This window comes from Talpa europaea (genome assembly GCF_964194135.1).
Source record: "Talpa europaea genome assembly, chromosome: 7".
Lineage (NCBI taxonomy): Eukaryota > Metazoa > Chordata > Mammalia > Eulipotyphla > Talpidae > Talpa > Talpa europaea.
Window position 1 is genome coordinate 53,221,771 of NC_140074.1, and position 27,558 is coordinate 53,249,328.

Sequence of the window (27,558 nt, forward strand, 5' to 3'; positions counted from 1 at the left end):
TCAGAACCTCCCTGAGCTCATCCGCAAGTTTTTGATCTCTAGTTCCAACTGTTTGGCCTGGACTTCACGCTGAGTCACCAGCTCCCGCAGCCTTCGGATCTCCTCCTGTTGCCGATAGAACATCTGTAGCAGCTGGCAAAGAACAGAAGGGATGGTCACCTGGGTGTCCTGGGAAAGCAGCAGAGGATAAAATATCGTTCTTTTTGGACTTAGAAAAGTGGGGGGTGATTAATGTGGCTGAAGCCTGAGGGGGCAGCCATTGCATTGACAAAAACCTTGTTTTCTTCCCCCAAAAAATGAGACTCAAAAAATTTGTTTCAAGTAGCTTTTTCGCCCTTTTAGATCCCTGTGGGAGGGAGGAAAAGTACTTGGCCTGAAGTCTGAAGACTGGTGTTTTCACCACTAAGTACCTTCAGGCAAGTTACTTACCCTCTCTGAGCTTCAATTTCCTCCTCTGAAAACTGGGTGTCAGAAAAGCAGATTCAGAATTATCGTAATTATAGTCACTGTACAGAATGGCAGTAGAATATTGGGTGCCTCCCTAAGGATTTTTGTTACTGTACCAGTCATGTTTCTACCCCCACTTTATGGAAGCTGAGGCTAAGAGAGACTCAGCCCAGGTCTGAGGTCCTGCAGACAGTCCCCAGCAGGGTCAGACTGCAATGATTGCGAGGAGCCAGCCCTTGAGTTTTCAGCCACTATGTACTGGCTCCCAGGGCTGTAGAGACAATTCAGTCAGATGACAGACCAAAGTACCCACACAGTAGGCACTTAACAAATACCGACTCTGAAAGCACAGGTATTCCAATTGTTAGGGCGAAAAGGATGCCCTAAAGCTAATTCCATACAGGCTTTGTGGACTCCCCACCCCCCTCCCCCCCAGGCCAAAGCCAAAGACACTGGGAACTCCAAATCCCATCCCCACCAAAGGGAAGGTGGCTGGGACCTGAGGGTGGGGTTAAGCAGCCAGGTTGGTATAAAGCCAGACACGAGGGCTTTGGAGGGGTCCCCCATTTTGACTCTCTGCCAGCTCGCAGCGTCCGGCCAGCTCGGAGAGTGCTTTTTGGGTTTCCGGGTCGGCGGATCGGGTAGGACGCATTAAAGACTTCATTTCCCTATTTTCTCCCTGAGTTGTACATTTTCCTTATTTCCTTTTCCCTTGTACATAAACCTTTTATTAACCTTTTGTGTGTGCCTGTAGTGGAGTATTCATAAGTCCCTTGTAAGCGCGCGGGTGAGGACCCACAGCCAGGCAACCCGTTCAATATCAGGGCTGCTCTATAACACTAGGATGTCACAACTGGATGGAGTTTTTAATACCCACTGGGTTAAGCCCTCTGCATTTAATAGGGGGCTTCCCACCATCTATATGTAAGCCCACGTCAGCACAAAGACGGTGCTCATTACCTGTTTGTTGAGTGAGCCAATAAAGTGAGCTATGGGGCTAGGCCAGGACACACAGCTGGTTATTCTCACGCCTCATTTTCTCTGCCCCCACCCCAGCTGCCCCCTGCAGGCCCACCCCAGCCTCCTCCACACCTCATTCTCTGTCTTTGGTGGGGGGCATTCGAAGATATCAAAGCCGTTTGTGAGCCAGGTTTTCTTCTCCTCCAGTCTGTGCTCTGGCATCCATCTTGATGTCCTCTCTGGCAGGGAGAAGGAGGGCCTACGGCCATCTTCGGGAACCATCTTTTCCTTCTGGTCCGGGAGCCAGGACGACGTGGGGGTTGGGGGGTTAGAAACGGGTTTCTCTGGAGGCAGAGGCTGGGAACTCAGCATCTCGGAGCCGGGCCTAAGGGATACCAGGACGGGCCCTGGGAGAGAAGCAAAGGGCCACATGAGGGCTGAGTGCTCATGAGAGATGGGCCTGGGAGGCCACAGACACAAGTTGGGGAGAGACAGGAACAAACCCTGTGGATAGAGCAGTCAGGGTGTAAAAGCCTGTGTGTGAGATTCAGTGATGCTTGGTCTGTAGGAACAGCACCTCAAGCCCTGAAGGTACCCTTAGACACTCAGATACCGCCAGCTCCACAAGCAAAGCCATGTTCTTGACTTTGTCAGGACAGTCCCACCCAGAATGTGTCGGCCACCTACCAGTCATGAATTCTCCTGGCCCCCAGGGCAGAAGCAAGGCGGGCAGGATCATGGAGATGGGTGAGGCAACTGAGGCCCACAGAGGAGCTAGAATGCCTAAGACCGTGTGAAACTTGGCACCAGTGCTGCCCCTGGGCAGAGGCTCCCACCCACCAGGAGGCCCCCTCAGACACTGGTGTGAGTGCATGTGTGTGTGTGCGTGCGCATGTGTGCATGTGTATGTGTGTGTGTGTGCATGAGTATGTGCGTGTACAGGAAACGGAGCAGAGAACAGCGTGAGAGATCCTGATCACAGAGGCAGCTATTGGAATGGGGGTAGGAACTCGGAGGGGCCCCTGCTCTGGGATGGCCCATATATTGACAGGGCTGGGAGGGCTGCAGACTGGGTAGAGAATCTGGGTGGCGGCTGCTGCTTGGACGGTCTCCCTGATCAAAGGTTGGGGTGTAGGGGATGGGAAAGGGGTTTCCAGTCACTGCACAGTCCTAGAGTTTAAAATTTTCATGGGGCAAAAATCCCTTGATTTGGATAGTGTCTTTGGATAGAGCCACAAGGCTTTCCTTCCTGCCCCATGTGGCCATCACAGTCTCTGGGGACTTGCTGTCAAAGACCTCTTCTCTGGGGTTTTGGGAGAAGGAAACTACAGGCCAAAGCCTACTCAGCTACTTGGGGTCATTGGGGCGCTCCCATCCCACCCCCCATCTCCCCAGGCCTTTTCTCTGCCTTCCTCACCTTTATTCATGCCACCGAGCCACTCCTTGGCGGTCATGGAGGGCTGGGCCCCTGCTGTGGGTGGGTAGATGTCCTCTTGGTAGGATTCCGACTGCAGGAGTAGACAGGACAGTGAGAGTGGAGGTGGCAGGGGGCTGCCCTCATGGGAAAGACCCCTTAGAGAGCTGGCTCCAGGCTCTCCCAAGCCCTGTGAGTTGAGGAAACTTGGTCCCAGAGAGCAAAGGGATTGGGCCAAGGTCACGCAGCAGCTCAAGGGCAGAGGTAGGGAGACTCAGGACTCCTGCTCCTGGTGGCTCCACGCAGACTGTGAGAATGGCTACTAGCTGCTCAGTTGCTGCTTCAGGGGCAGGGATTCCAGGCTCTAAGGTCTGTCTTCTCCAGGAGGGTTCCCCACGTCCCTCCCAGATAACCCCCACCAACCCTTACCCTCCGGGGCACAATCATGGATACAGGTTCGATGAGGTTTTTGGTTGTAATCAGTTTGTAGAAGCGGAAGATCTCGCAGGATGACACGTCGAGACCTCTCTTTGGCATAACACCTGCGGGCAGATGGCCAAGGAAGGCCAAGAGGTTCCATCTGGGCTAGGGCTGCAGGGACCCAGAGAGAGTGGCAACACCTGGCTGCACCCGTGCAGGAGGACAGAGTGTGCCCTCTCCTCCCCGTCCCACCATTCTCCTCTCTACAAACAGCTCATAAGCAAACACCTCTGCTGGGTTGGGGCCTGTGCTGGGGAAACAGGGGTTGCATCATCAGGCCCTGGTCTTAACTTCAAGGATATCAATGATTTTCACTAGACTTTCACAGGAAGTGTGCTCTGTCCAAGGCCCCCAACTCCATCCTCAAAGCTCAGGACCCAGAAGCTCTTAAAAATGTAACTCCAGCTTTCTTTTGACTAGCATTAGCAAGGTATTTTTTTGATGAGCATTAGCGAGGCTTTCTTTAGCCTTTTGCTTTTCTTCTAGCTATGTCTTTAAGTGGAACTCTTGTGGACACCACATAGTGTGCTACAGATAGCTCTCTGTGAAAGGGGGAGGAATAGAGAGTGGACACCATTTTCCCCACTCCCACTTATATGTAGCTGCCTTAGACTACAAGTCCCAGCAGGCCATGAACTAGATTTCCTGAGTGGGAGAAAGCTGGGAAAGAGTGGTTATATAAATGGAGGCAGAATGAAGAAAGTGGGGAGGAGACATGTGGAGAAGATGCTTAGAAAGGAGACATGGGTGAGAGACACAAGGGGAGGCTGTTGCTGGTCCTTGGCAGAGACAAGGGCAGCCACTCTCTTGACCTCATGTTGGATTATGTGGTATAGTTTGAATTTTGTGTCTTTCCTTTGGTCCCAGCCCTCTGGGACCTGCCTAGTACCTTTCTTGTGGTTCCTTGCCAGAAGGTACCTTCTACTTGTGGCATGGTTTTTGGTCCTCATTGACCCTGGGTCAGGCCAAGCTTGTTTCGCTTGACATTTACCCATTAGGAGATGGGTAATTTGAGTAATTTTATTGGGAAACTATTATTTGAAATTCTCTCTTTGCACACCAATTCTATTTAAAGTTCCTTACATTAAGTGTGCTTCCTTTGCTTTTGTGTGCATATGGCCAGACTAATTTTAGAGTGCACCCCTAAACAGTATGGGGTCTCTGGGTATCCCTCGGTTGTGCACTAACAGTTGGGTGATTTATTTGTTTTTAAATCTCAAAACACACTTAAAATGTCAATGCGGACTGCTCCCTCGGGCTTCTCATTGGTTAGTCTTTTCCACCCCTTTGCTATAATTAAAAATGCTTAACCTCACCTAGAACACCATCATTTTCTACTTAGGTTATGCTCTGCTTCCTCTTTCAGCTCCTCAAATGTCACCTTCTCTGGGAAGCCTTCCCTGATTTCTTCCTATGTGTGCCCCTGAAAACCTTCCTGCATAGCTCTGCTAGAGGGCCCGTGGAGTCAGTGTTGATGTCACCATCACCCCTTCAGGGCAGGGCCAGCATCTGACTCATCCCTATATCCTCAGCCCCCAATGGTCAAGTGCCCACACTCACCAATTCCTTTCTGAGGGTTGTTGGAGCGGTATTCAGTCAGGTAGCTAAGGTAAGGCTTGTCCGTGCTCACCTCATAGTAGCGGATATTCCCATCTCCCTGAGGAGAAGAGGGTTTGATCAGAGCTGGTTCCAGATGACCCCAACCTGGCCTCCACTGAATGCAACAGAAACCTGAGTTCACAGTAAGTGAAGAGTTGGCAAAGCCACCTCACACAAGAGAACACCAGGACTGTCATTAACATAGCTAGGGGGTCCTCATTTTAACACTCCATCTCCCCTACCATGACTCCAAACTCACCCTTGTGCCTCTAAGGTAGGAATTCTGGGAGCACAGGTCCCCCTATTCCCTCCCAGAGCTACCACAAAGACCAGAAGTGATGTGGCCTCAGACTACCTGGTGGGTCTACCCCTGGGGGCACTTCTGGCTGTCACTGTCACAATGACTGGGTGGGGCAGGGTGGGGATGGGGAGTGTGGCTGCCGGTATCTGTGGGTGAGGCCAGGATGCCAAATATGGGTTCATCTTCCTCAGTGAAGACCTGTTCTGCTCCAAATTTGAAGGTGTCCCTTTTGAGAATCACTGACTGGTCCCTTCCTTATCTGCACCCAGAGCTGGGGAGGGCGTCGCTCAGGGTGTCCCAATGAAACACTGTATTCCTGGAGAGTGAGGGAGGTGGGTGGGAGAGGGGCATGGGATTGACACAGGGGAGAGTGTCCAGCGACTTTTGCTTGTTATGCTCTTGTCCTGCACCCCAAGGGGCTCAGGCTGCTCTCTGGACATCAGTGGAACTAAGCTCAGGTTAGTTCTGCCTCCTGCCTCCACCCTGACCCCCAACAGGTGGCCACCTCTTTCCCATGCTAGGCTGACCTTCCCCACCACGTAGAGCACGTTGGTGTCCACATCATAGAAGGGAAACAGCACGCCTGAGGAGCCATCCAGATCCTCCTCCTTGATAGCCTCAGAGAGGTTTTCCTGCAAGGGAAGGGAAACCAGGAAGGCCTGTGAGTCATTCACAAGGCCCTCAGTGTGCCATGGCTCTGTGTGTGTATGTGTGTGTGTGTGTATGTGTGTATGTATGTGTATGTGTGTGAGTGTGCGAGCACGTGCGCACGCGCACACACAGAGACAGAAAAAGACTGAAAGAGAAAGCACTATTTATTTTGCCAGCATTGCTTTTAACGAATCCCTTCTCACATACCTGACCTCACCCTGAACTTCCCCAGCCTGTTTTATTATTTATTGTAATAGATAAAGAGGTAGATTAAGAGAAAGGAAGTGATTTGTCCGTCTTTGAAACTCTTGCCAACTGCACCTTCAAATCAATATTGCTTGGCCTGCCTCCACCCTGACCCCCACCTCCAGCTGCCCTGAACAAGCAGCTCTCCTGCCCTCACATCTCAGTATTTCATTTCAGGCCTTCACTGCAGCTGTTCCCTCTGTCCAGAAAGCCCTCTTCTCCCTTCTGCCGAGGCCTGGCCCCAGACTTGGCCAGCTTCCTGCCTCCCCAGGGCCATTGCCGGGTCCTGCCCCTCCCTCTCTCTTCTTGAATGACAGGATGTACAAGGTCTGGGCTCAGCCCTCAGGCAGTTGGTGTCCCTGTTAGGATCCTAGACACCAGCCAGGCTATGCTAAGTAAGTGCTGAGAAGTTGAGTGAATGAGTGAGTGAATGAAGCCAGCACTCAGCTGAGGTGTGATGGTGAAGGGTGTGGGAGACTCACCTGGTCCCACAGGGCTATCTGCCGGTGGTTCCATCGGGATGTGCCCGTGGACAACAGCTTCTTCAGGTTCCCCAGAAACAGCACCTTGTTGGGCTTGTGCCCCTGATTGCCGGTTTCCTGAAGGGACATGTGTGGTCAGGGCCTTTGTTATGCCGCTGCTCCATCAGACATGCCTCCTTCTCCCAGCTCTGCCTGGACTATCCAGAGGTGCCATCTCCAGCTTTCCTGGGTTTCCCCCATACACATGGAGCCTCTCACTCTAATTTTGTTGCAAGTGCTTTTTCTGAGCTAGGACAGAGGCTAGCTTCTGCCCAGTTTTGAGTTCTTGATGAGAGATTACTGAGCACTCACTGTATGCAAGGCATGAGGCCTGGTGGGCAAAGGCAACTGGGTTATCTCATCGAATCTTCCAAGGGGAAGGACTAATGGTCCATGGCTGCAGATGAGGGACCAGAGGCTCAAGAGCAGAAAGTGCTTGCCTAAAGGCATACAGTGGATAAAGGGTGGTGCCCCGAGGCCTCCCAAACCCTAGTCATGCCTCCTGACCTAGCTGACAAGCTCTGGAGTTGGACCACATTCAAATTTAGACATTCAATTTGCAGTGTGGGCAAATTGCTTAACATCTCTGGTCTGTTTCATCTGAAAAATAGGGGTGGCTGATCATTTTACAATGTACACAAACATCAATCATTAAGTTGTACATCCAACACTAATATAATGCTGTATGTCATTTATACCGCAATTAAAAAGGAATGGATGACATCTTTTCTTCCACTGACGCATAACATGCGTAAAGCCTTGGCCAGAATGCTGACAGCAGAAGCCTCCCAACCTCACTCTGCTTCTTGCTCCTCTGACTCCAAGCTAGACCCTGAACTAGCACTGACCTGGAGGACGGTCCCTGATCGGGGATCGAGAATCCGAATCTTTCGATCTTTACAGGCGGTGGCCATCAGGCTGCCGTCAGTATTGAAGGACATGGACAGGATCACATTTTGGTGACAGGAAATTGTCTTGACCGGGCTTGTGATTACAGACTCCCTTGTATCCAGATTCCAGACCATCACCTGCAAGGCAGAGAGCCAGCCCTGAGCACAGCGGCCATGCTTCCCCCAGTCCCCATAGTCACATGCTGGTCAGGCTGCAGCAAAACAGTGTATACCCAGGAGAGAATTTGCAGATGGCTGTCTGGCCTAGAGGTCTTGGGTGGGAGGGTGAATCTGCCAGCTGAAGCCTCCATGCTGGGGGGTGTGGGGGCGGCGGCGGGGAGGGTTGTTAATCAGGAGTCCTGCTGTCTGGCAGTAAAAAGAAAATACCATCTGTCTTGGAGCAACAAAACATCCATGCTGGAAAGACCCAGGGGACTTGCTAATCTGGGGGTTTCACAGATATTAGCAGTAGTTTCCTTCTGACACAGACACAGGCTGCCATGTTTAGTTGCATAGGCTGTGCACTGCACAGATCCTGAGCAATCTGTTTCCATAGCCTATGATGTGAATAGCGCCCCCTGGAGTTGTAGACATAATAGGGAGACTTGCACAACAGGCAGACACATAAACAGATGAGAGTACTTCTAATCAGAAAAGGGTGGGAGGTCCTCATAACTGCTGCCCTCTACCCTTCTATCCATCACAAAGGCCCTGAAGTGCCTCTGTAAAGTCCTGTAATGGTGAAGAGAATTTAAAAGTCTCACAATGGTCACACTCACCCCATTTATGTACAGATTAAAGGACTTTCCCAGGTCACATGGCAAGTCAGAGACTGAGTTGGGATAGAATCTAGGTCTTTTGGACCGTGAATTTTCCCAGTTCGCAGGGCCCATGGCCCCTACTTTGCTAGTCACTGGAGCAGGGTCTAGCCTGTCCCCTCCAGGCAGATTAAGGGGTTGAAAGTCTAGCCCAAAATTCATGCCCAACCTCTAAATCAGCAGCTCTCTGGCATCTTTGCCATCCTAATTACCTTATCTGGAAACAGACGCTCTTTACAGGCGTGATTAGCTACAGTGAGGACATCTGGATTTGGGTGGGCCTAAGCCCAACAACCAGGGTCCTTCTAAGAAAAGGAGAGGACACATAGACGCACAGAAGAAAGACATGTGAGGGCAGAGGCAGATAGTAGATCGCAGTGATGCAGCTGCAAGTTGAGGATGCCTGGGCCACCAGCAGCTAGAAAGGGCACAGAAGGATTCTTTTCTAGCATCTTTGAAGGAAGCATGGCCCCCCTGACACCTTCACTGTGGATTTCTGGTCTTTAGGACTGTGGGAGTGTAAGTTCCTGCTGTCCTGAGTCACCGTCTGGCCATCTGTTCGGGCAGCCCCAGAAAGCCAATCCACAGACCCACCTTGTAGTCGTAGCCAGCGCTGAAAAGGATGTTGGCGGCTGTGGGGTGCCACTCCACCAGGCCCACTCTGCGCATGTGGCACACCAGCTCCTTCTTGTAGGTTGTGAGGTTCTTCGCCAGAAACTGCCTGGGGATGTCCCATATCTTAATCTGTTAGAGGAGACATGGGTGGGGGAGTGTTAGCCAGGGTTACTTCAGCACCCCCCCCCACCCTAAGCCACAGAACTGGCAGTGCCCAGCAGAAGTGCCAGGGAAGCTCTTTCTATATCCACCAGTTATTCAATAGAAAAACATCTGGGGATCTCAGAGGTACAGGGCCTTTGTCAAGGTTTTCTATTCCAATTTCTTCTCTGTGGCATCTGGGAAGGGGCAGTGGTGTTGACTCTGGAGATGAGCTCAGGGCCTCTAAATCTGCTCTCCGGCATCTTTGCCATCCTAATTACCTGAGGCTGGAGGCATACGGGGATTAAAGGGGAGACACAGATCTGACTTCCAGGTTGAATGTCAGAGTAAATCTGCCTTTCAGTATAGAGTATCCTGCAAAGATGGTGGTCTACCCCCTCCCTGCCCCAAGGCCCAAGGCAGAGACAAGAACGGTTTGTACTGCTTCAGGGGGCACTAGAAAGCCAACACAATCTCTGGAGAAGGACCAACCAGGGATGGGCTCTTGTTTTTAGAGGGTCCCCTCAGATGGCCTGGAAGGAGAAAAACTGAAGTTCAGAAGGCCAGGCTGAGTGGGATCATAGGCCTGTACTCCACAGTGAGAGGCTAAGGGACTTCCTTCCAGAGCAGTGTTGTCCAAGGTAGAAGGGGCTTCCATAGTGGAAAGTAAGTCCCCCATCATGGGCGTCTACAGATGCGGGGATGCAGAGTATGATGGAACCTGGAGGGTGCTGACTTGTCTTGTCTTACAGGGCTCCTAGGCCCTTACCTGAGTATTTATCCCCTTTCCCTCTGAGACATATAGGGCTTTCAGGTACATCTTGCTTTCAATTCGGCAAATACTTAATTTTTGGTCATCTTGGATTTAAAATCATGAGAATAGTGCCAGCTCTGGACGGGAGAGTCTGGTGAGGGTTGTGCCTGCCCAGAACGGACACCACCACTGAATCTCCTCAGAGCAGAGTCATGCCTGCCCCTCAGGTCCTGAGGCCAGGGAGGAGACAGGTGAGCACTTCACACAGGAGGGCCTAGGGTTAGGCACTGCCACCCCAACTAGTTGTGTCCATTTCCCTTGCCTGGGGAATCTGACAGTGGCAGGTGACTGAGGCTAGTTTGGAACTTAATAAAGACCTTGAAGAGAGTCTTCAAAGCAGGCCTGAAAGGAGAGGTATTCCAGGAGTGGGCACTGTGTCAGATATTTGATACCTTGTCAGAAGCTCTATGCTCAATGGAGACAAGGTCAATTCTCACAGGGTTTACTGAACCTTTCATGAAGCCACCAAGGCAGACAATGTCCTTCATACTTCTTAGCATACTCTATTTGGATACACACACGTCTTCTTACACACTTTTCTACCTGCTTCTCCTGATGAAGTGGCCTGTTTCCTTTGGGACAATGAAGAGTTCTGTAGTATAGTCTATTTCCCTTTTTGCCTTGGCTGCCAGGCAGCTCTGAGTAAAAGCTGTGACCCTCCATAGCCAGCATTTCTAATATTATTTCCTGACTTCTTCCATCTGTAACTACTGCTCTTTAGGAAACTGGCATAGCTCAGGGGAAGGAATTTGAAGCCTCACCTGGAAGCCTGGGTCTGCCTCCATAAACTGCTATACCTCTCAGATACTTGGTTTCTCCATCAGAAAAATATCACAACTTGTAGGGTTGTGAGGAAGACTGAGGGGCTCAGTGGTCTCATAAATAAATGTCAACTATGACTTTTATTCTTATTTTAATGACTAATCATATCTGTCTTTTCTTTTTTAAGATTTATTTATTTATTTATACAAGCACTGGGTACAGTCAGAAGCGTGGGAGGGTGAGAGAATTCACCAGATCCAGAGGGGCGAGCAGAACATGCAGACTGATGAAGTACACTGCTGAGGGGAGCAGCGGGTGGCAGGAGAGGTCTGCGCGCCATGTGGGACCCTTGCCCGGCAGCCGGGGATCGAACCGGCGCTGCAGAGGCTGCGGGCAGCTTCGCAGCCCAGCGCTCAACCACTGCGCCACCGGGGAGGCCCATTATATCTGTCTTTTGTTTTAGTCACATGCACCATGTGTTAGAATTGGGCACAGAATAAATTATAATAAAAGCACTGAACAATGTGGGGGCAGGTACCAGGTACAAATGCCTGGTACAGAACAGACATCAAAAGTTGGTGAAATAAAACTTTGGGAGGCAGTTAGTGTCCAGATCATATAAGGCACCCACACCTATCACCTTAAAGCTTACCTCCTCACTAAAATGGCACAATAAAAATGCCCTTCACAGCATTTTAGAGTTTTCCCCAAAAGGTGGACTTCCCCACTGGAATAGGAATCTCACTGGATCTTTATCAGTTGTTTGGGAGCAATTAATGTCCATTTTTTAGGTGGGAATTGAGGCCCACAGAGAAGAAAGGGGTTGTCCCATATCCCACAGATCCTAGAACTTTTCTTCAATCTAACTGACCCCCTTTGGGGCACACAGTGACCTCACCTCAGAAAGGATGAGGGAGTCGGAGCACCAGAGTCAAGGACAAGCACTGATTTATCTTCTCCAGTCCCGATTCCATCCCCCTGGGAAAGGGAGCTGCCTGCTGCCTGGACACTCACCGTGCCATCTTCAGAACAGGAAGCGATCTCAAAATCGTCAAAAGGGTTCCACTTGATGTCTAAGATGTTTCCTCTGTGCCCGCAGACCTTTGGGTAGTGGGGGTCCAACTTTCCAGTCTGCAAAACAGAGTCCAGGAGGGATGGGTTGGCAGTGGGCTAATTCCTCTTTAGCTTCTGGACAATCACTCTGTTAGCCAGGAATCACTGAGTAGACAGGAGGGTGTAAGGGACAGGTCCCTGCCACCACTTATTCTGCGTGAACCCCAGGGGAGTCACGTCACTTCTCTGAGTCTCAGTACCCCTTTGAAGGCAGTGATAGACGTTCGTGTTCAGTGACAGGGTTCATGTTCAGATCACAGGTGATGAGGTGTGGCAGGGCACACAGCAGGTGTTCAATAAAAGGACATTTCCCTTCAGACACTGCTGTTGAGAAGGTTGAAATGGTGCATCCACTTTGGAAAACAGCCTGGCAATTCCTCAAAAGGTTAAACATAGTTACCATGTGACCCAGCAAATCCACGTCTAGCTAGATGCCCAAGATAAAGGGAAACAGAGATCTATCAACAACTTGTACACCCATGTTCACAGCAGCATTATTCATATGATCACAGAAGCCAAAAAAGCAGAAACAACCTAAATGCCCATCAGCAATGTGAATGGATACACAAAATGTAGTGTATTCATACAATGGAATATTACTTAGCCAAAAAAAGAAATAAGGTGCTGACGCAGGCTATGACATGGATGAACCTGTATGAAGACATGCTAAATGAAAGAAGTCAGACAGAAAAAGCCATACAAATTCACAGTTCCACTTAGATGATGTGCCAGATGTGGTTTCATTGCTTTGAGCAAATCAACACATCCCCTGGTACCTGGTGCAGGGAACCCTGACTAATGCATAGGAAAAACCCAGAATAAGAAAATCCAGAGAGACTAGAAGCAGATTAGTGAGTGCCTAGGGCTGGAGAGAAGCAGCATGGGGAGTGAAAGCTAATGGGTATGGGGTTTCTTCTTGGGGTGATGAAATTATTTTGAAATTAGATTGTGGTGACATTAGATAGTTGCATAATGGTGTAAATACACTAAAACTCATTCAACTGCGTACTTGAATGGTGTTCAGTAGTGAACTTCATAGTATGTAAATTCTGTTTCAATTAAAAAAAAAAGGGCATTTCTTCCCCTACCCCCTTTCCTGTTGAGAATTCCTGCAGAGGTGCTGGGAGGACTTGTGGGCGCCACAGCCTATGCCAGGCAGCCCTGAAGCAGAGATGGCTGCACTGACACACTTAGACTTCCTGGGACCCAGAACCACCCCACCAGATCAGTCACAGGAACTGCTGCCAGGGACACACACACTCCAGCTCTTGCCTGCCAACACAGACTCTGTCTATATCCACCATCTGGCCTCAGGTTCTGGGGCCCATGGGCAGAATGCTCCCCTGACCATTTTTATATCTAAGTGAAAGAGACAGCTTGGAAGAAAATTGGCCAAAGTCCATTCAGGGAACTGGACACCCCATCCTAGACTGGACACCTCATCCTAGACTGCATCCCATCCTGAAAATTCTCTAAGGACACGTTAGAACATGGGGGGTAGCTTTAAATGTCGACGTACTGTCAAACTTACAGAAGTCGATAATGTGCTCCGGTTATGGAAGAGGATATTCTTATTTTTAGGAAATACCCAAGTATTTCAGGGTAAAGGGTGAAGATGTAATGTACCCTCAAATGGCTCAGAAAAATATATATACACTCACATGCATTGAGAGACAGAAAGAAAAGAGGGAGAAGAACATGGATGTGTATCATTTGCTGGTGATGTGTAGGAGATGGACAAAAGCCCCATTACTTTCAGATGGTTCTGCCTCCTCATGGCTGAAAAAAATGGGACCCTGTCCTGGCAAGATGGGTCACTGGCTGCCCCCTGCAACAGGGGCAGCACTAGAGCCAAGGCCCGGGAGGGAACGCACCCAGCTATGACCCTGGCTCAGGTCTCCACACCAGCCACAGACCTCTCACCCAGCCCTTGGGTCACTCAGCACCTACAGTTGGGTGAGCTTTCAAAAATTAAAATCGGATGGTGGCATGCACCACTCATGTTTTGTAAGCCTTTTCCCACATCTGTAAAATGTGAATAATCTCTTTCTTCCAGGATTTTAAGGAAGGTAAAATGAGATCTTGTCAAACCATGATGTCCTGTAGTGAGTGCTCAAATAAGATATTCATCATCTCTTATTACTAAGAAGGCAAATCAAATCACAATAAGACATTACCTCATGCCTATGAAAATTCTACGTATATGTGTGCATGTGCATGCACACGTTTTTGGGTGTAGATCAAAACTGAGGGGGAAAAAAGAAAACAAGAAGGAAATGCACCAAAATGTTAGTCATGGTTACCTCTAGATGGGATAAATGGGTCATTTTTATTATCTTTCTCTTTTTTGTTTTTAATTTCCCACACTTCTTATAAAAATTGTGCAAATTTTACAATAAGATATTCAGTAACAAAATTCCCAGCTTTCTGAAAAGATGAGTCCTTCTGGAATTAGCCAAAAATCTGTTATAAACTGCAGAAACTGAAGGACCGGACCAGGGATGGACAAGTACATATAGCACTTTCTTATCCTGCACCAGTGGCAGGCATCACTAATATATCCCAGAACTCTCTCTCTGACCCCAGATTGGAGGAGGGACTTACCCAGGGTCACTGGGAATGTGAGGGGCACAGCTGAACTGGAACACAGGCCCCTGACTCCCAAATGTGAGAACTGGAAGCACCAGTTCTCTCTGAATCACAATCCTGTCTTTCCTCCTACACACAGCTTCTACCCTTTTAGATCATTTCCTGGTCAAAGGGCCTGAGCAGTGCATTGTCTTTTACTATGGGCCACACTATTGCTCTCAGAACCTTTGACTTTACACTCTGGCCCAGGGCCATGCCCCAATTTCTGCCCTGGGGTTTCTCAGAAATGTTAACTGGCTAGTTGGCCTTGGCTGACAGGAAGAAAACTGCCCAACAGCCCTATCAGACCCATGCCTTCTGCCTCCCAGGTTGGAGGATGCACAACTCAGGAAGGTGCTTCAGAGGCTCAGACAGGCATCTGTGCTTGCGCCAGTGCCCCTCCCCGGCCTCTAAGAGCAGAGGCCCCAGCCCCAGCCAGCTGCTCTTCCTTCTCTGTGAATAAGGCATAGCTGGTCCTCCCCAGAGGCCGACAGGCTGCTCTTTGCCTAAAAGCGTTAGTGCTGAGGACCGACATTAGCCAGTCTGATTAGCTATTGACCGAGTTGTTAAGAGCCCTGTCATGGCAGGAACATTTATAATCAGGAGGCAATTCTGCCTTTCTGTCCATTAGGCCAACAGTCAGCCAAGGGCTGGCCTCTGATTTATGGGGTATGCATGCTCTAAATCAGGGAAATAACTGCTCTCCTCCGAGAGCTCAGGGAAGACTAGCTTGGGTGGAGTTGGCTGCGGGGCCTGGAGAGACAGCGGCTCTAAGTCTCTGAGGAACTGCCTTGGGGCACATGGAATGGACAGGAATTAGGATCCTAGAGGGCAGTGGCAGGTGGGTGGGGGCACTTCTGGGGCAGACCTCAGCTGTTGGGATGGAGAGGCTATGAGGCCATTGTCATGACCTCTAGTGCTCATAAGGGCGTGCCATTCCCTTAAGTGGCACAGTTGTGGTCGCGTGACCCTCCCAACAGTCCAGGGTGGACATGGAAGCAGGGGTGGTAGGGCCAGGCAGAGGGAGTTTGCACAGAATCTACAGAGGTTGGGAGGCAGGCTGTCTCCGGCTCCTGAGTGTAAATCCCTGCTATAGCCCTTGCTACTGTTCACCCTGGGGCAGTGATCTCACCTCTCTCTGCCTCGCTTTCCTTATCTACAAAATGGCAGCAGCAGTCGGACCTCACAGGGTAGATATGAGGATTAAATGAGTTATTACACGTAAAGCGTTTAAGACAAGGGCTGGTACATAGTACGGTGTAAGCACCTCGCAGCTGATCACAATTATCCAGTTTATCCAGTTTTAATGTGCTCAACGCCCTGGGATGTCCTTGTTTTGAGGCCAAAGTGCTCTGCAGGGGACTCCCTTCTCTTCCTACACAAATGACAGGCAATGGCTCCCAGGGTGACCTCAGTGAATAAATCGATGCCTTGATGGTATTCCAGCTGATGAGCTCAGACACATCTTACATCTATAAGGAACAAGTTTGAAAATGTTTTTCTTTAGAATCATACTTTAGGGAGTCATTTATGTGCCTAGCCTTGTTCTGGCTGTTCTGTTCTCCAACCTCATGCACCCCCCAACCACTATAGGAAGGCTACATGTATCCCCTTAACAACGCAGAAGCTGGGGATGAGATGGGTGGACATCTGTGTGTATGGGCGACAGAGCCAGTCCATGGCAGAGCCAGAACTGGGGTTTCTCTTACTGCCTGGTCAGCCTCTTGCTGTCCTCTCACCAGAGTTATCATAAGCATCACACACAGCCTTCTGCTGAAGATCTGCTCTGTGCCAGGTGCCAGGTAGTGTGCACAGGGCAAGTTACTCAGGGTCCCTGACCTTCAGGGGTCATCTGTGTCCATGGAAGTGGCAGGATGAAGTGAACTCAGGGCTCAGAGACAGAGCCTTGGGGGATTAATCAGAGAAGGCTTCTGGGAGGAGGAGGTCTTTGAATTACTCCTTACAGCAGAGACTTTGACGAGGTCAGAGCAGAGGGGAGGCATTTCAAGACAAAAAGCCAGGGCGTGGGTGGGTTTTAAGTGGGGAGGATCTTGAAACAGCCAGCAGGGAAATGAGACTGCAGGATGAGATGGGAGGAGGCCAGGCAAGAGAAGCGAGGCTTTGGGCGGGGAAACTCACTGGTGCAGCGTCCATGGCTAGAGACTGACATGTGGACAGATGTGTTACATGCTGACTAGAGGGGATGGGATGTGGGGCAGGGGTGGGAATGCTGCCCTGAGGAGTCTGGGAGTTGAGCAGAGGGATAGACGCTAGAATGTTCCCTAATCCTGGAAACACACATGCTGCTAAAATGCAAATCACATTCCCACAAGGATGAGGGCTGTGAGTCAGTCATCAGCCCGCCCCTTCCCACTACATAGCTGAGCGTGAGGGTATGTCACAGACGCGCACGCCCAGTGCTGGAAGTGGCAAGCCACAGATGTTATTTGGTAATCTCGCTTGCTCACCTCTGGAGATGGGGAGCTCACTTCCTCCTAAGGTGGTTTATTCTGCTTTCAGGCCTTGCTGACAATAAGAAAGTATTTTCTATCTTGAGTGGAGCATGGCCTCTCTGTGGTCCCTCCCCCATCCCTCACCCTCTGCTTCTCATCCAAGCTCTGTCCTTTGGGACCCCAGACATGCCTTCCCCATCCCAGACCGGATCCCTGGATTTTTGAAGGCAAAGTATCCATTTCTTTTTTTTTTTTTTAAAGATTTATTTATTTATTTATACAAGCACTGGGTACAGTCAGAAGTGTGGGAGGGTGAGAGAATTCACCAGAGCCAGAGCGGGAAGCAGAGCAGGCAGAAGGACCAAAGTACACAGCTGAGGGGAGCAGCGGGCGGCAGGAGAGGTCTGCGCACCATGCGGGACCCTTCTCTGGTGGCCGGGGAGCAGCCGGGGATCGAACCGGCGCTGCAGAGGCTGCGGGCAGCTTCACAACCCAGCGCTCAACCGCTGCGCCACCAGGGAGGCCCAGTATCCATTTCTTAAGTATGTTCTAAGAACAGAAAAGACTTTCACACACACACACACACACACACACACACACACACACACACACACACCCCAGACTAGCCCACTACCTGTGTTTCTAGAAAAGGAATCCAAGTGCAGAGGGAATAGGTATGGAATTTCTGATGTTGAAAATGTCCCATGTTCAATGGGATAGGCGAAAGGATTTTGATTAGGAGGCAGGACTTTATCTGCAGGCAACGGGGAGTGCTGGAGGAGTTAGATGGGAGTGGTAAGGTCAGATGCAGGCCTGAGAAGGGTCTAACTGAGCACAGCAGCCAAGTGCCTCCCCCCTCAGGCACTTGGAGGCCAGGTGTTCATTCAGCCCTCCAGTCTGGTCCATTTCCAACAATGTCCCAAGGCCCACCCCCAAGGCTCTGATTTCCTTCCTCTCTACCCTCCACACCTCATAGCAAAGTCCACCCTCCTCACACCCAAAGGGTGGTTCAGCGGCAGGCCAGGTGACAGAGTGGGGACCCCAATTTGGCATGTCCCCAAGCTCAGGGCGGGGCTGTCCCCAGATCTCCCTGTTGTTGCCTTTGTTTCCTAACCACAGCCCTGGGTTGCCAAGGCTGCAGGTACCTCCCTGCCTCCCACAGGCTCGCCCAGGGTCAGGGTGCAGAAGCAAGAGCCCTGACTGCAGGGTCACTCCCTCTGGGATACCTGACACTTCCGGTGCACAATGGTAAAGCCAACTCCAACGCTCCTGTGCATGCTCCATAAATGATTAGCTAGCTTGCCCCTTCCTCCCTGCCACACACAGGGCTGACACCTTTGTGTCTGGGTAGGGCACGACCCCTGGTAACTGACAGGGAGCCCAGGTAAAGCAGAGGCAGACTTAGTTGCTGCAGGTGGGATATGGAGAACAAGTCTGCACCCAGGCCTGAGCTCCAGCTTTGGGGCCTCACCCTCAGGCTCAGGCTCCTGGAAGGCATCTCCCTGAGCCTCAGCCTCCTCATCTGCACAATGGGGCAATCCCTCCTCCCCCCTCAGGCACCTGGAGGCCAGGTGTTCATTCAGCCCTTCAGTCTGGTTCATTTCCAACAATGTCCCAGGGCCCAACCTGTTCCCTCCGCACTCGGATTCCCTTTCTAGAAACACAGGCTGTGGGCTAGTGAAGGAAGCAACCTGAGCACTGTGTTATGCTGCTTACAAAGTGGAAAAGGGCCCACAGGCCTGTCTGCCCAGGGGGAGTGCTGTGTGGGGAGACCACCTGTGGGTTCTTCCCGCTGCTCCCTCACCTGGGAGGTGGCCACTTTTTCGAAAACATCAACTGAATACAATGTGTGGTACTTTCTGGACACTGAGGCAAATAAACCAAGCACCAAGAGGCATTTATGAGGCAATCAGGGACATTTTCATATGAATTGGAATCCAGGTGACACAAGAGTTATTGTCAAAGCTGTGATCCTGGCAATGTGGTGATGTCCGAAAATATCCCTATACTGTAGTGGGGGGTAGGGAGGAGTAAAGGGGAGAGCAAAGATGACAAAATGCTGGCATATGCTTTGAAATAATTCAGAAGTTAGAAAAGGGATAAAAGAAGCAAGAATAGAAAATTCTTGAAAGTTCTAGAATCCGTGCAGAAGAGTGAATTATAGTGCTTTAAATCTATTTTTCTGCCTTAAATGTTTTCATCATTATAAAAAGAACTAGATTGGAGGCAAGCTACTGAAAATACAGTTTGCAAATCAGCAGCACAGACATCCCCTCGGCATGGGGAGGCCAGAATTTAGCAACTAAAAATACAAGGTGCCCAGTGAAATTTGAATTTCAGGTAAACTGCAAATACATTTTTTAAAAAGAATATTTCATGCAATATTTTCCTCATACTAAAAAAAGAAGTGTGAAAAGGGCTTGGCAGTTCCTTATAAAACTAATCATGTAACTATTTTACAACCAGCCTTTGAGCTCCTGGGCATTTATCCTAGAGAAATGGAACTTACTGACAAAATCCTACCCACCAATGTTTACAGCAGGTTTAATGGTGGCAACCCCAAACTGGACACGATCCAGATGGCCTTCAACAGGTGAATGGTTAAACAGACTGTGCATCCAGGCCATGGGTACAACTTGGCAATAAAAGAGAATGAACTATTGATACAGCCAACAACTTGGATGGCTCCCCAGAGAATTATGCTGAGTGAAACAAATCAAGGCCAAAAGATAGCATACTGTAGGGTTCCACTTATACGACATTCTGAAAACAGCAAAGTACAGAAATAGAGAGCAGATCAGTCGTGGTCAGGGATTAAGCAGGGGGTGGGGTGGAGTGGGGTGGCCAGGGTTATAAATGGGCAACATGAGTGATCTTGGTGATGAAAACCATGGCCTGGATCTCTATCCTGCTGTGATATTGTACTGTAGTCTTATAAAATGTCACCACTGGGGGGAATTACAATTGCATGTGCATCTCCAAAGACCTCAAAGCAAGATGGCTTAAATTGAAAGAAAAAAAATAAGCAAATTAAGATCTCTGAGGTTTATCTGAAATTCAAATTTAACTGGGTGTCCTGTATTTTATCTTGAGATTCTGGAGCTTGTTGGAATGCAGACTCTCCGGCACCACTTTGGCCCCATGGAATCAGAATCTGCCTTAGGACACTCAGGTGTGAGCTCTGATTAGTGGCTTTTAGCTCCTGTTGTGACTGGATTTCTAGGAGTCTGGTACAGTAGCAATTAACATGTGTCTTCCAACTATTATGATATTTCAAAAAGCCTCAAGGCTTTTATCTGGGATCAGGATGCACAGGCCCTTTGAGTTTCAATCCTCTTGTGGCTTCCCACTAGACTCAGAATAGTGGCACACTATTACACCTGTGGGTTTCTCCAACACACTGAAGCCATTCTGACCTCAGGACCTTTGCACTTGCTCTTCATCCTGTCTAATTGCTCTGCCTCTAGAGCTTTATGTAGTCTCACCGAAAGACCTTTTCTGATCATCCTAACCAAACTAGGTCCCTTCTCCCCACTCATATCATATCACACATTTATCTTCCTCAGATCAGTCACTTCCTGATTTCATGCCAATAATAAACTGTGGTAGGGATGAAAGAGTTCAAGAAGCAAAAATCAGGAAAACAAATACATTATTTCATTAGGAATGCAGTTGGTTTAGTAGACACGATCTTTTCAAAGAATCCAGAACTTAGGAGGAACAAGTAGTCAAATGGGCCCTCTTCAGGGGTCTTTCCAAGTCTGATCTTTAGGTCATTCTGTACATTCCATTTTATAGTCATCTCTTCCTAGCTTCAACATATATTTGCATCTTTCTCTGGAACACAGCTGACAGTCTCATCTTGATATTCTGACCAGACCACATCCCTTGTGGTCTGGCCCTTATCCACTTCCCCAGGGCATTTCCCTCCATTCCCTTCACAGAAGTTTCGTTTGTTCAGGCCAGACTGCGCTCTCCATTACTCTCGAACATTCTATGTACAGTCCCCCCTCCAAACCTTTGCTGGTGCCATCCCCTTTGCCAATTATGCCTTCCTTATTTATCTGGATGAACAATCATTTGATAATTTGTTCAATCAATGAACATTTATGAGCACCTCCTGTGTGCCCATGTGTGCTGCTTCGGTAGACAAAACACGGGATCCTTTTAAGCCACTTATTCCAAATTCATTAGGAGTTACCACCACAAGAATTTGTTTTGTAGTCTTACTAGGCCCTAGGCCTTTTATCTTACTGTTGCCTTTAAAGGAACATTTCTAACATTCCTTCTTTATGAATGATGTTAGTGCCATATTAACAGAGACCAAATAGCACCGATATCACCAATGATGAGACACAATGACAACACGTCATCCGTGTAATGAATCACAGATGCAACATCCCATGTGTGTCACTTGCCAAAATGCACAAGGTGAATGTAATCACGAAGAGGCAATTTCCACAAATCCAAATTAGAAATATTCTACAAAACTGGCCCTTACTACTTAAGCAATGTTATTATGAAATAAAATAGATTGAGATGACAACTACATATAACACATGAGTTGTATTCTGGACCAGAAATGACACTTCTCTATATACATGGAGAGAAAGGTAGAAAAAGGGACAAAAGCAAATGTGGCAGAATGTTAACAACTGGTGGGTCCAGGAGAAGGAAAGTCAGTTCAACTATATTTGCTACTTCTCTGTAGGGTTCTTATTTTTCCAAAGGAAAGTTTTTAATTCTGTTTCCTACATGTATGTAGGAATCATTTTCCTAATTTGTTAGGAATTTTGATCATGAATGGGTATAGAGTTTTATTTAGTGCTTTTTCTTCATTTAGAGAGATGACCATCTGGTTTTTCCCCTTTATTTATTTAGTGTAGGAGAACTGGGGTGTAGACAGAGGTGGGGGGGCGGTGAGATGATTCACCAGAGACAGAGTGGGGAGCAGAACAGGTAGATGTACTGAAGTACACTGCTGAGGGGAGCAGCAGGTGAGACAGGAGAGGTCTGCTGCGCCATGTGGGTAGCTCCCTGGCCGAGGACAGAACTCAGGCTCTAGTGGTGGTAGAGCCGAGACTTAACCCCTAGGCCACCAAGGAGACCCTCCCCTTTTATTTGTTAATATAATGTTTACATTTATAGATTTTAATATTAAATCACCCTTAGTTTCTGGAACAAAGCAATGGGGTCAGAATGTATTGCTTTATTTTTTAAAATTCACAGAGAGGGCCTCCCCGGTGGCGCAGCGGTTGAGCGCTGGGTTGCGAAGCTGCCTGCAGCCTCTGCAGCACCAGTTCGATCCCCGGCTGCTCCCCGGCCACCGGAGGAGGGTCCCACCTGGCGCGCAGACCTCTCCTGCCGCCCGCTGCTCCCCTCAGCAGTGTACTTCGGTCCTTCTGCCTGCTCTGCTCCCCGCTCTGGCTCTGGTGAATTCTCTCACCCTCCCGTGCTTCTGACTGTACCCAGGCTTGTATAAATAAATAAAAGTAAATCTTTAAAATAAAAAAAATAAAATAAAATTCACAGAGAGCTTCAGTTTGCTGGTAATTTTACTTTCATTTTTCCTATGTGAGACTGGCCTCCCACTTTCCTTTCTTGTTCTGTCCTTTTCTGGTTTTGAAATCCAGGTTACACTGACTTCCCAGAACAAGGAGGGGAGTAGTCTCCATTTTCCTATCCTCTCTAGATGTTTGTAAAAGATTGGAATAATCAGAAATGGTTTATGAAAAACCACATGGAACTAAATAACATATAAAAAAAGCCCATAGAATGCAAATGTTCAGCTTAATGAACTGATGGAAAATAAATCCTCAAATAACAGCCACACTCCTAGGTCCAGACATGAAATGTTCCCAGCAGAAAGGGACCCCTCCCTGCCCCCAGCCAAGGGAGGCTTTCTAACTACAGCTCCTTCTCCCCACTCCCCACCATGGGTAATTGTTATTGATAGGCCCTTCTTTGCTTTTCTTTAAAAATGTTCTACTTAATACAGTCCTTAAAGTAGAGATTAATTTAATCTGCTTTTAATTTTAAGTGACTAGAACAAGACAGTTTATAATTTGTTTCATTTCTTTTCCTCAACATTGTTTATTTTTTATTTTTTAATTTTTTATACAAGAACCGGGGTACAGGCCAGATGGGCGGGGGGTGAGAAGATTCACCAGAGACAGAATGGGGAACAGAACAGGCAGATTGAATGAAATACACTGCTGAGGGGAGAAGCGGGCGAGACAGCAGAGGTCTGCCGCACAATGCGTGACCCTCACCCGCCGGCCGGGATCGAACCAGTGCTGCAGAGGCGCGGGCAGCTTCACAGCTCTGTACTCAACCGCCTGCGCCACCAGGGAGGCCCTGAAATTTGTTTTTAAGATTCATCCATGTTATAAACAAACAGGACTATATCAAACTAAAAAGCTTCTTTCTGTGCAGGAAAGAAACTATCGTTAAAGGGAAAAGGCAACTTACTGAATGGGAGAAGACTTTGCAAATCACATATTATGCAAAGGGTCAATATCCAAAATATATAAAGAACTCACAAAACTCAATAATTGAAAAAAGAAACACAGGCCAATTAAAAATGGGCAGAGGATCTGAATAGATACTTCTCCAAAAATATACAGCCGGCTAGCAGGAAAGATGTTCAGCATCTCTTACTACTAGGGAAAGGCAAATCAAACCAACAATGAGATACTACCTCACACCTGTGAGAATAAATATCATTAAAAGGATAAGAAATCATAAATGTTGGAGAGGATGTGGAGAGAAGAGCATCCTTTTATACTGTTGGTGGGAATGTAAGTTGGTGCAGATTTATGGAAAGCCATAAAGTGATCCCTCAAAAAATTAATCAGGTCTCCCTGGTGGCCTACGGGTTAAGTGTCAGCACTGTCAACACCACTGCCTGAGTTCAATCCCAGGCCAGGGAGCTGACCCACATGGCGCAGCAGACCTCTCCTGTCTCGATGCTGTGCCCCTCAGCAGTGTATTTCAGTAGAGCTGCCTGCTCTGCTCCCCATTCTGTCTCTGGTGAATCCTCTCACACACACCTCCTCCCTGTCCACCCCCGCACCTCTGGCCTATGCCCCAGTTCTTATATACATAAATAAATAAATCTTTAAAAAAATTAATCTACCATGTGACCCAGCTATCCCATTCTGATATTTATAGGAAAACACTAATGCAAAGAGCTATATGCACGCCCATGTCATTGCAGGAGGCAGGACATTTGCAAACTTTTAGTAACCTTATAGGTTTTCTGTGCTATGAGATGCTTGCTTAGTTTTCTTTTTTCTTGGTCTGTTTTATGCATTCAGGAAAAGAACACTTTATAGTGTTGATTGTGCAAATATCTCTTCTCATTCTGTGACTTGCCTTTCCTTCTCTTTATTTTAAGAGAGATTTTTATTGTTCAACTTTAAAAAGTCATAGGACTCTTCCATTTTTATTTGAATCAGTATTGACAAATTATGTTCTATATATTTTAATAATTTGTCCAGATTGTCAACATTTTCATATATATATATCTGTATATATAGTCATAGAATTGCTCATATAATAGCTGTTACATGGCTGCTTTTGCATCACTCCAGGGTTTGTATGTCAGTGTTTTCTATGAACCAACTTCTACTTTTTTTGACCCTGTTTACTAGAATTTTGTATTCTCTTCCACTGATTTCTGCTCTTCATTATCTCCTCCCTCAAACTTTCTTTTTCTTTTTTAAAGATTTATTTATACAAGAACTGGGGTACAGGTCAGAGGTGTGGGAGGGTGAGAAAATTTACCAGAGACAGAGCGGGGAGCAGAACAGGCAAATGAACCAAGGACACTGCTGAGGGGAGCAGCGGGCAAGGCAAGAGAGGTCTGCCGCGCCAAGTGGGACTCTCCCTGGCTGGCCGGGAATCGAATCCACGCTGCAGAGGCTGCAGACAGTGCTGTGCTCAACCCGCTGCGCCACTGGGGAGGCCCCCTCCCTCAAACTTTCTTTGGGTTTATTCTATTGCTCTTCTGCTAACCTCTTAGGTTGGATGCTTAGTCATTACTTTCCAGCCCTTTTTCTAACAGAAGCAGTAATTCTATATATTTTCCTTGAAGGACCCCTTTTCTTTGCATCCCATACATTTTGAAATATATTTCATTATCACAGAGTTCCAAGTACTTTTAAATCTTCAGCTTGATATCTTCTTTGACCTATGAATGTGCTTCTAAATTTTCAAATAAATGGGAATTTAAATGTATCTTTGTTACTGATTTCTAATTCAATTGGCACAGGAAATCTATGAAAATCCAATTTGTATTTCTGATTTTAACATCTAAAGTTCTTTGGGGGAGCTAAATCTGTTCTCTAGTTTCAGCTGACTTGTGCTTCTGGCAGCCTAAGTGCTTGGTCATCTCCAATGATGAATTTCACTGATCTTAATCTGTGGAAATCCTTTGCACATTGGAAGTCCTTTCCTCTGGAAAGACTTCTACTACCAACCAGGGGACCCAGTAGCCCCTCTGGAGATTCTGCCTTAAGGCAGCGACTAAATTTCTTGAAAAGATCTGCTATTAGGTTCATCTATATAAATCTATATAAAACTGCCACTTGGGGTCAAAAACTTTTGAAACATCAGCAACTGCATATGGTCCACCTATACTGTCAACATTGCCTGCAGGGGAACCTGTTTTTCCCGTTTGCTTACTGCTTACCTCTCTCCTAGTTAGATTTTGGCACAATACTTGTTTCCCTTTGGGGGGGGGGGTGGAGGGTGGCAGGAGTGCCTTTTGCAGATTTCCCAATATAAGCCCTACGATGCACTAAAAAAATTCAAGAGTGAATTATTTGCAGTGGGGAGGAGGGAAGGTCCTAGCAGTAACTAGGCAACTGCTGAAGCTGAAGTCCTAGAAGAGGTGTATTTTTTCTCAATGAGGAAGCCAAGGCTCAGAGGTGAAATGACCTACTCAAGGTCATAGGACTGGTAACAGACAGGGTGGGGACTTACTTAGCTCACATATGGAACCAGGAACCCGAGCTATTTCTGCTTTTCCTCTGTCCTGCACTGCCTCCAGACAGCTGTGTGGGCTTGGGGCTTACCAGGAGTCCTTACCTGGTGCAGGGGGATGACAAGGAAGGCCCCCCCTCCAGCGCACTCAGTCACAATTGCAATGAAGTGGGGGTTCACAGCACAGAAGTGATTGTCGTGGACGCTGCTGGTGATGGGCACTGAGTCGTAGCAGTTTTCCTTGGTGGCTGCTTTGCCAAAGACGTGGCGGAACTTGGAGCTCCGGTACTGGGGGTTCCATGACATCTAGGGGAGACAAACAGGACACAAGGGCCATGAGGCTCATTGCACTGATAGTGACACTTTATGATTGACAACCAAGCAAACAGGCTACATTGTGGCTATCTCTATGGACTTCTGGGATGGTGGACAATTACCACTGACCTAGTTACTTCTCATCCCTTCAAGAGTGGACACAAAAAGGCAGAAAAACCAGAGAGAATACACCACATTCCCTCCCTATCCTTCATGCACCCCCCCTACCGCCCTGCCCTGCTCAGCTCTGGTAACACTGAGTCCTTTGGAGTCAGCCTGCATGTCATCCAATTCCAGCTTGGCCTCTTGCCAGCCAGAGGGCAAATACTTAACTTCCAAAGCCTCAGTTTTCTTGTCTGTAAAATGGGGATGAAAAAGAATTTTCTCATAAACTTGTCATAAGAATTAAATCAACTGATACACGAAGATCCCTTGATTAGCAATAAAATTTACTACCACTATTATCATCCAGGTATCTTGTACTTTTCTTGATCTTTATTCAGCCTTACATTTGATCACTCAGTATTTACTGAGAACCACCTTGGGTGTGACCACACCCTGTGTTAGGCATTGGGGTTTAGAAGAGACTAAGTCTGAGCCAACCTTACAGGAATGAAGGGAACTATGAGTGAGGCCACTATGAGAGTCTGGGCCACTGGGACCCAGTGTACTTTAGGTAATATTGGAGGTTTGTACATGGCAGTCAGGGAGGGTTTCCTGGAGGAAGTGACACATGAACTGTGATTTGAAGGATGAGTAGGAGTTGGCCTTATAGGCAGAACAGAGTGAGCTGGCAGGGGAGGTGTTCCAGGCTGATTGAACAGACTGAGCAAAAACTCTGGAATAGAAGCAAACATGGAATGTTCGGTGAATTCCATGTGGTCCAGTAAGATTAGCAAGGAGATGTTAAAAAGAAAAAATACACATGCACACATGAATTGGGTAATGTGAGTGAGAGAGAATACATGCTGGAGGGGGGAGCAGGGCAAGCTTATGGATGGCCTGTAAGAGGATCTAGGCCTTATCAGTGACCAAACACATGAGATCTTATGGTCTCTCAGTCCCACCACTGCAAGGGTCAATGCCCTCCAGTCTCACCAAGCTGCCCCCCTCTCCCCAGTCCCTCTATTTATGCTTCCCATGTAGGCTAGAGGGATCCATTGGTACACCAAGCCTGGCTGTACTCCTGACTCTAGACCCCACTCATTGCTCCATGTGCCCCTGTTACTGCTGCCCAACAGGATTGAATACAAACTCAGGCCAGCATTCAAGCCTTCTGGTTGGGCCCCACCCCATACCAAGATTTTTTTGGCTCTTCTTCTAAAGGGTAGTCTTCGGATAAAGAACAGCTGCCCCTCTACCTGCTCTTCTGCTCTTGCCTTTCCCTCTATTTGGTTTGTCC

At 48.1% G+C, this 27,558-nt stretch overlaps 1 protein-coding gene across 1 annotated transcript; it reads right to left on the minus strand.

The window, feature by feature from the left end:
- Positions 1 to 26,147, minus strand: CORO2A (coronin 2A; the record flags this gene model as incomplete). Its single annotated transcript, XM_084238293.1, has 11 exons — positions 1 to 132; positions 1,540 to 1,814; positions 2,825 to 2,915; positions 3,251 to 3,363; positions 4,862 to 4,958; positions 5,729 to 5,833; positions 6,581 to 6,697; positions 7,468 to 7,647; positions 8,922 to 9,071; positions 11,674 to 11,790; positions 25,947 to 26,147. 11 exons carry the CDS (start codon positions 26,145 to 26,147, stop codon positions 1 to 3), a joined length of 1,578 nt encoding a protein of 525 aa, XP_084094419.1.
- Positions 26,148 to 27,558: the final 1,411 nt, after the last annotated feature.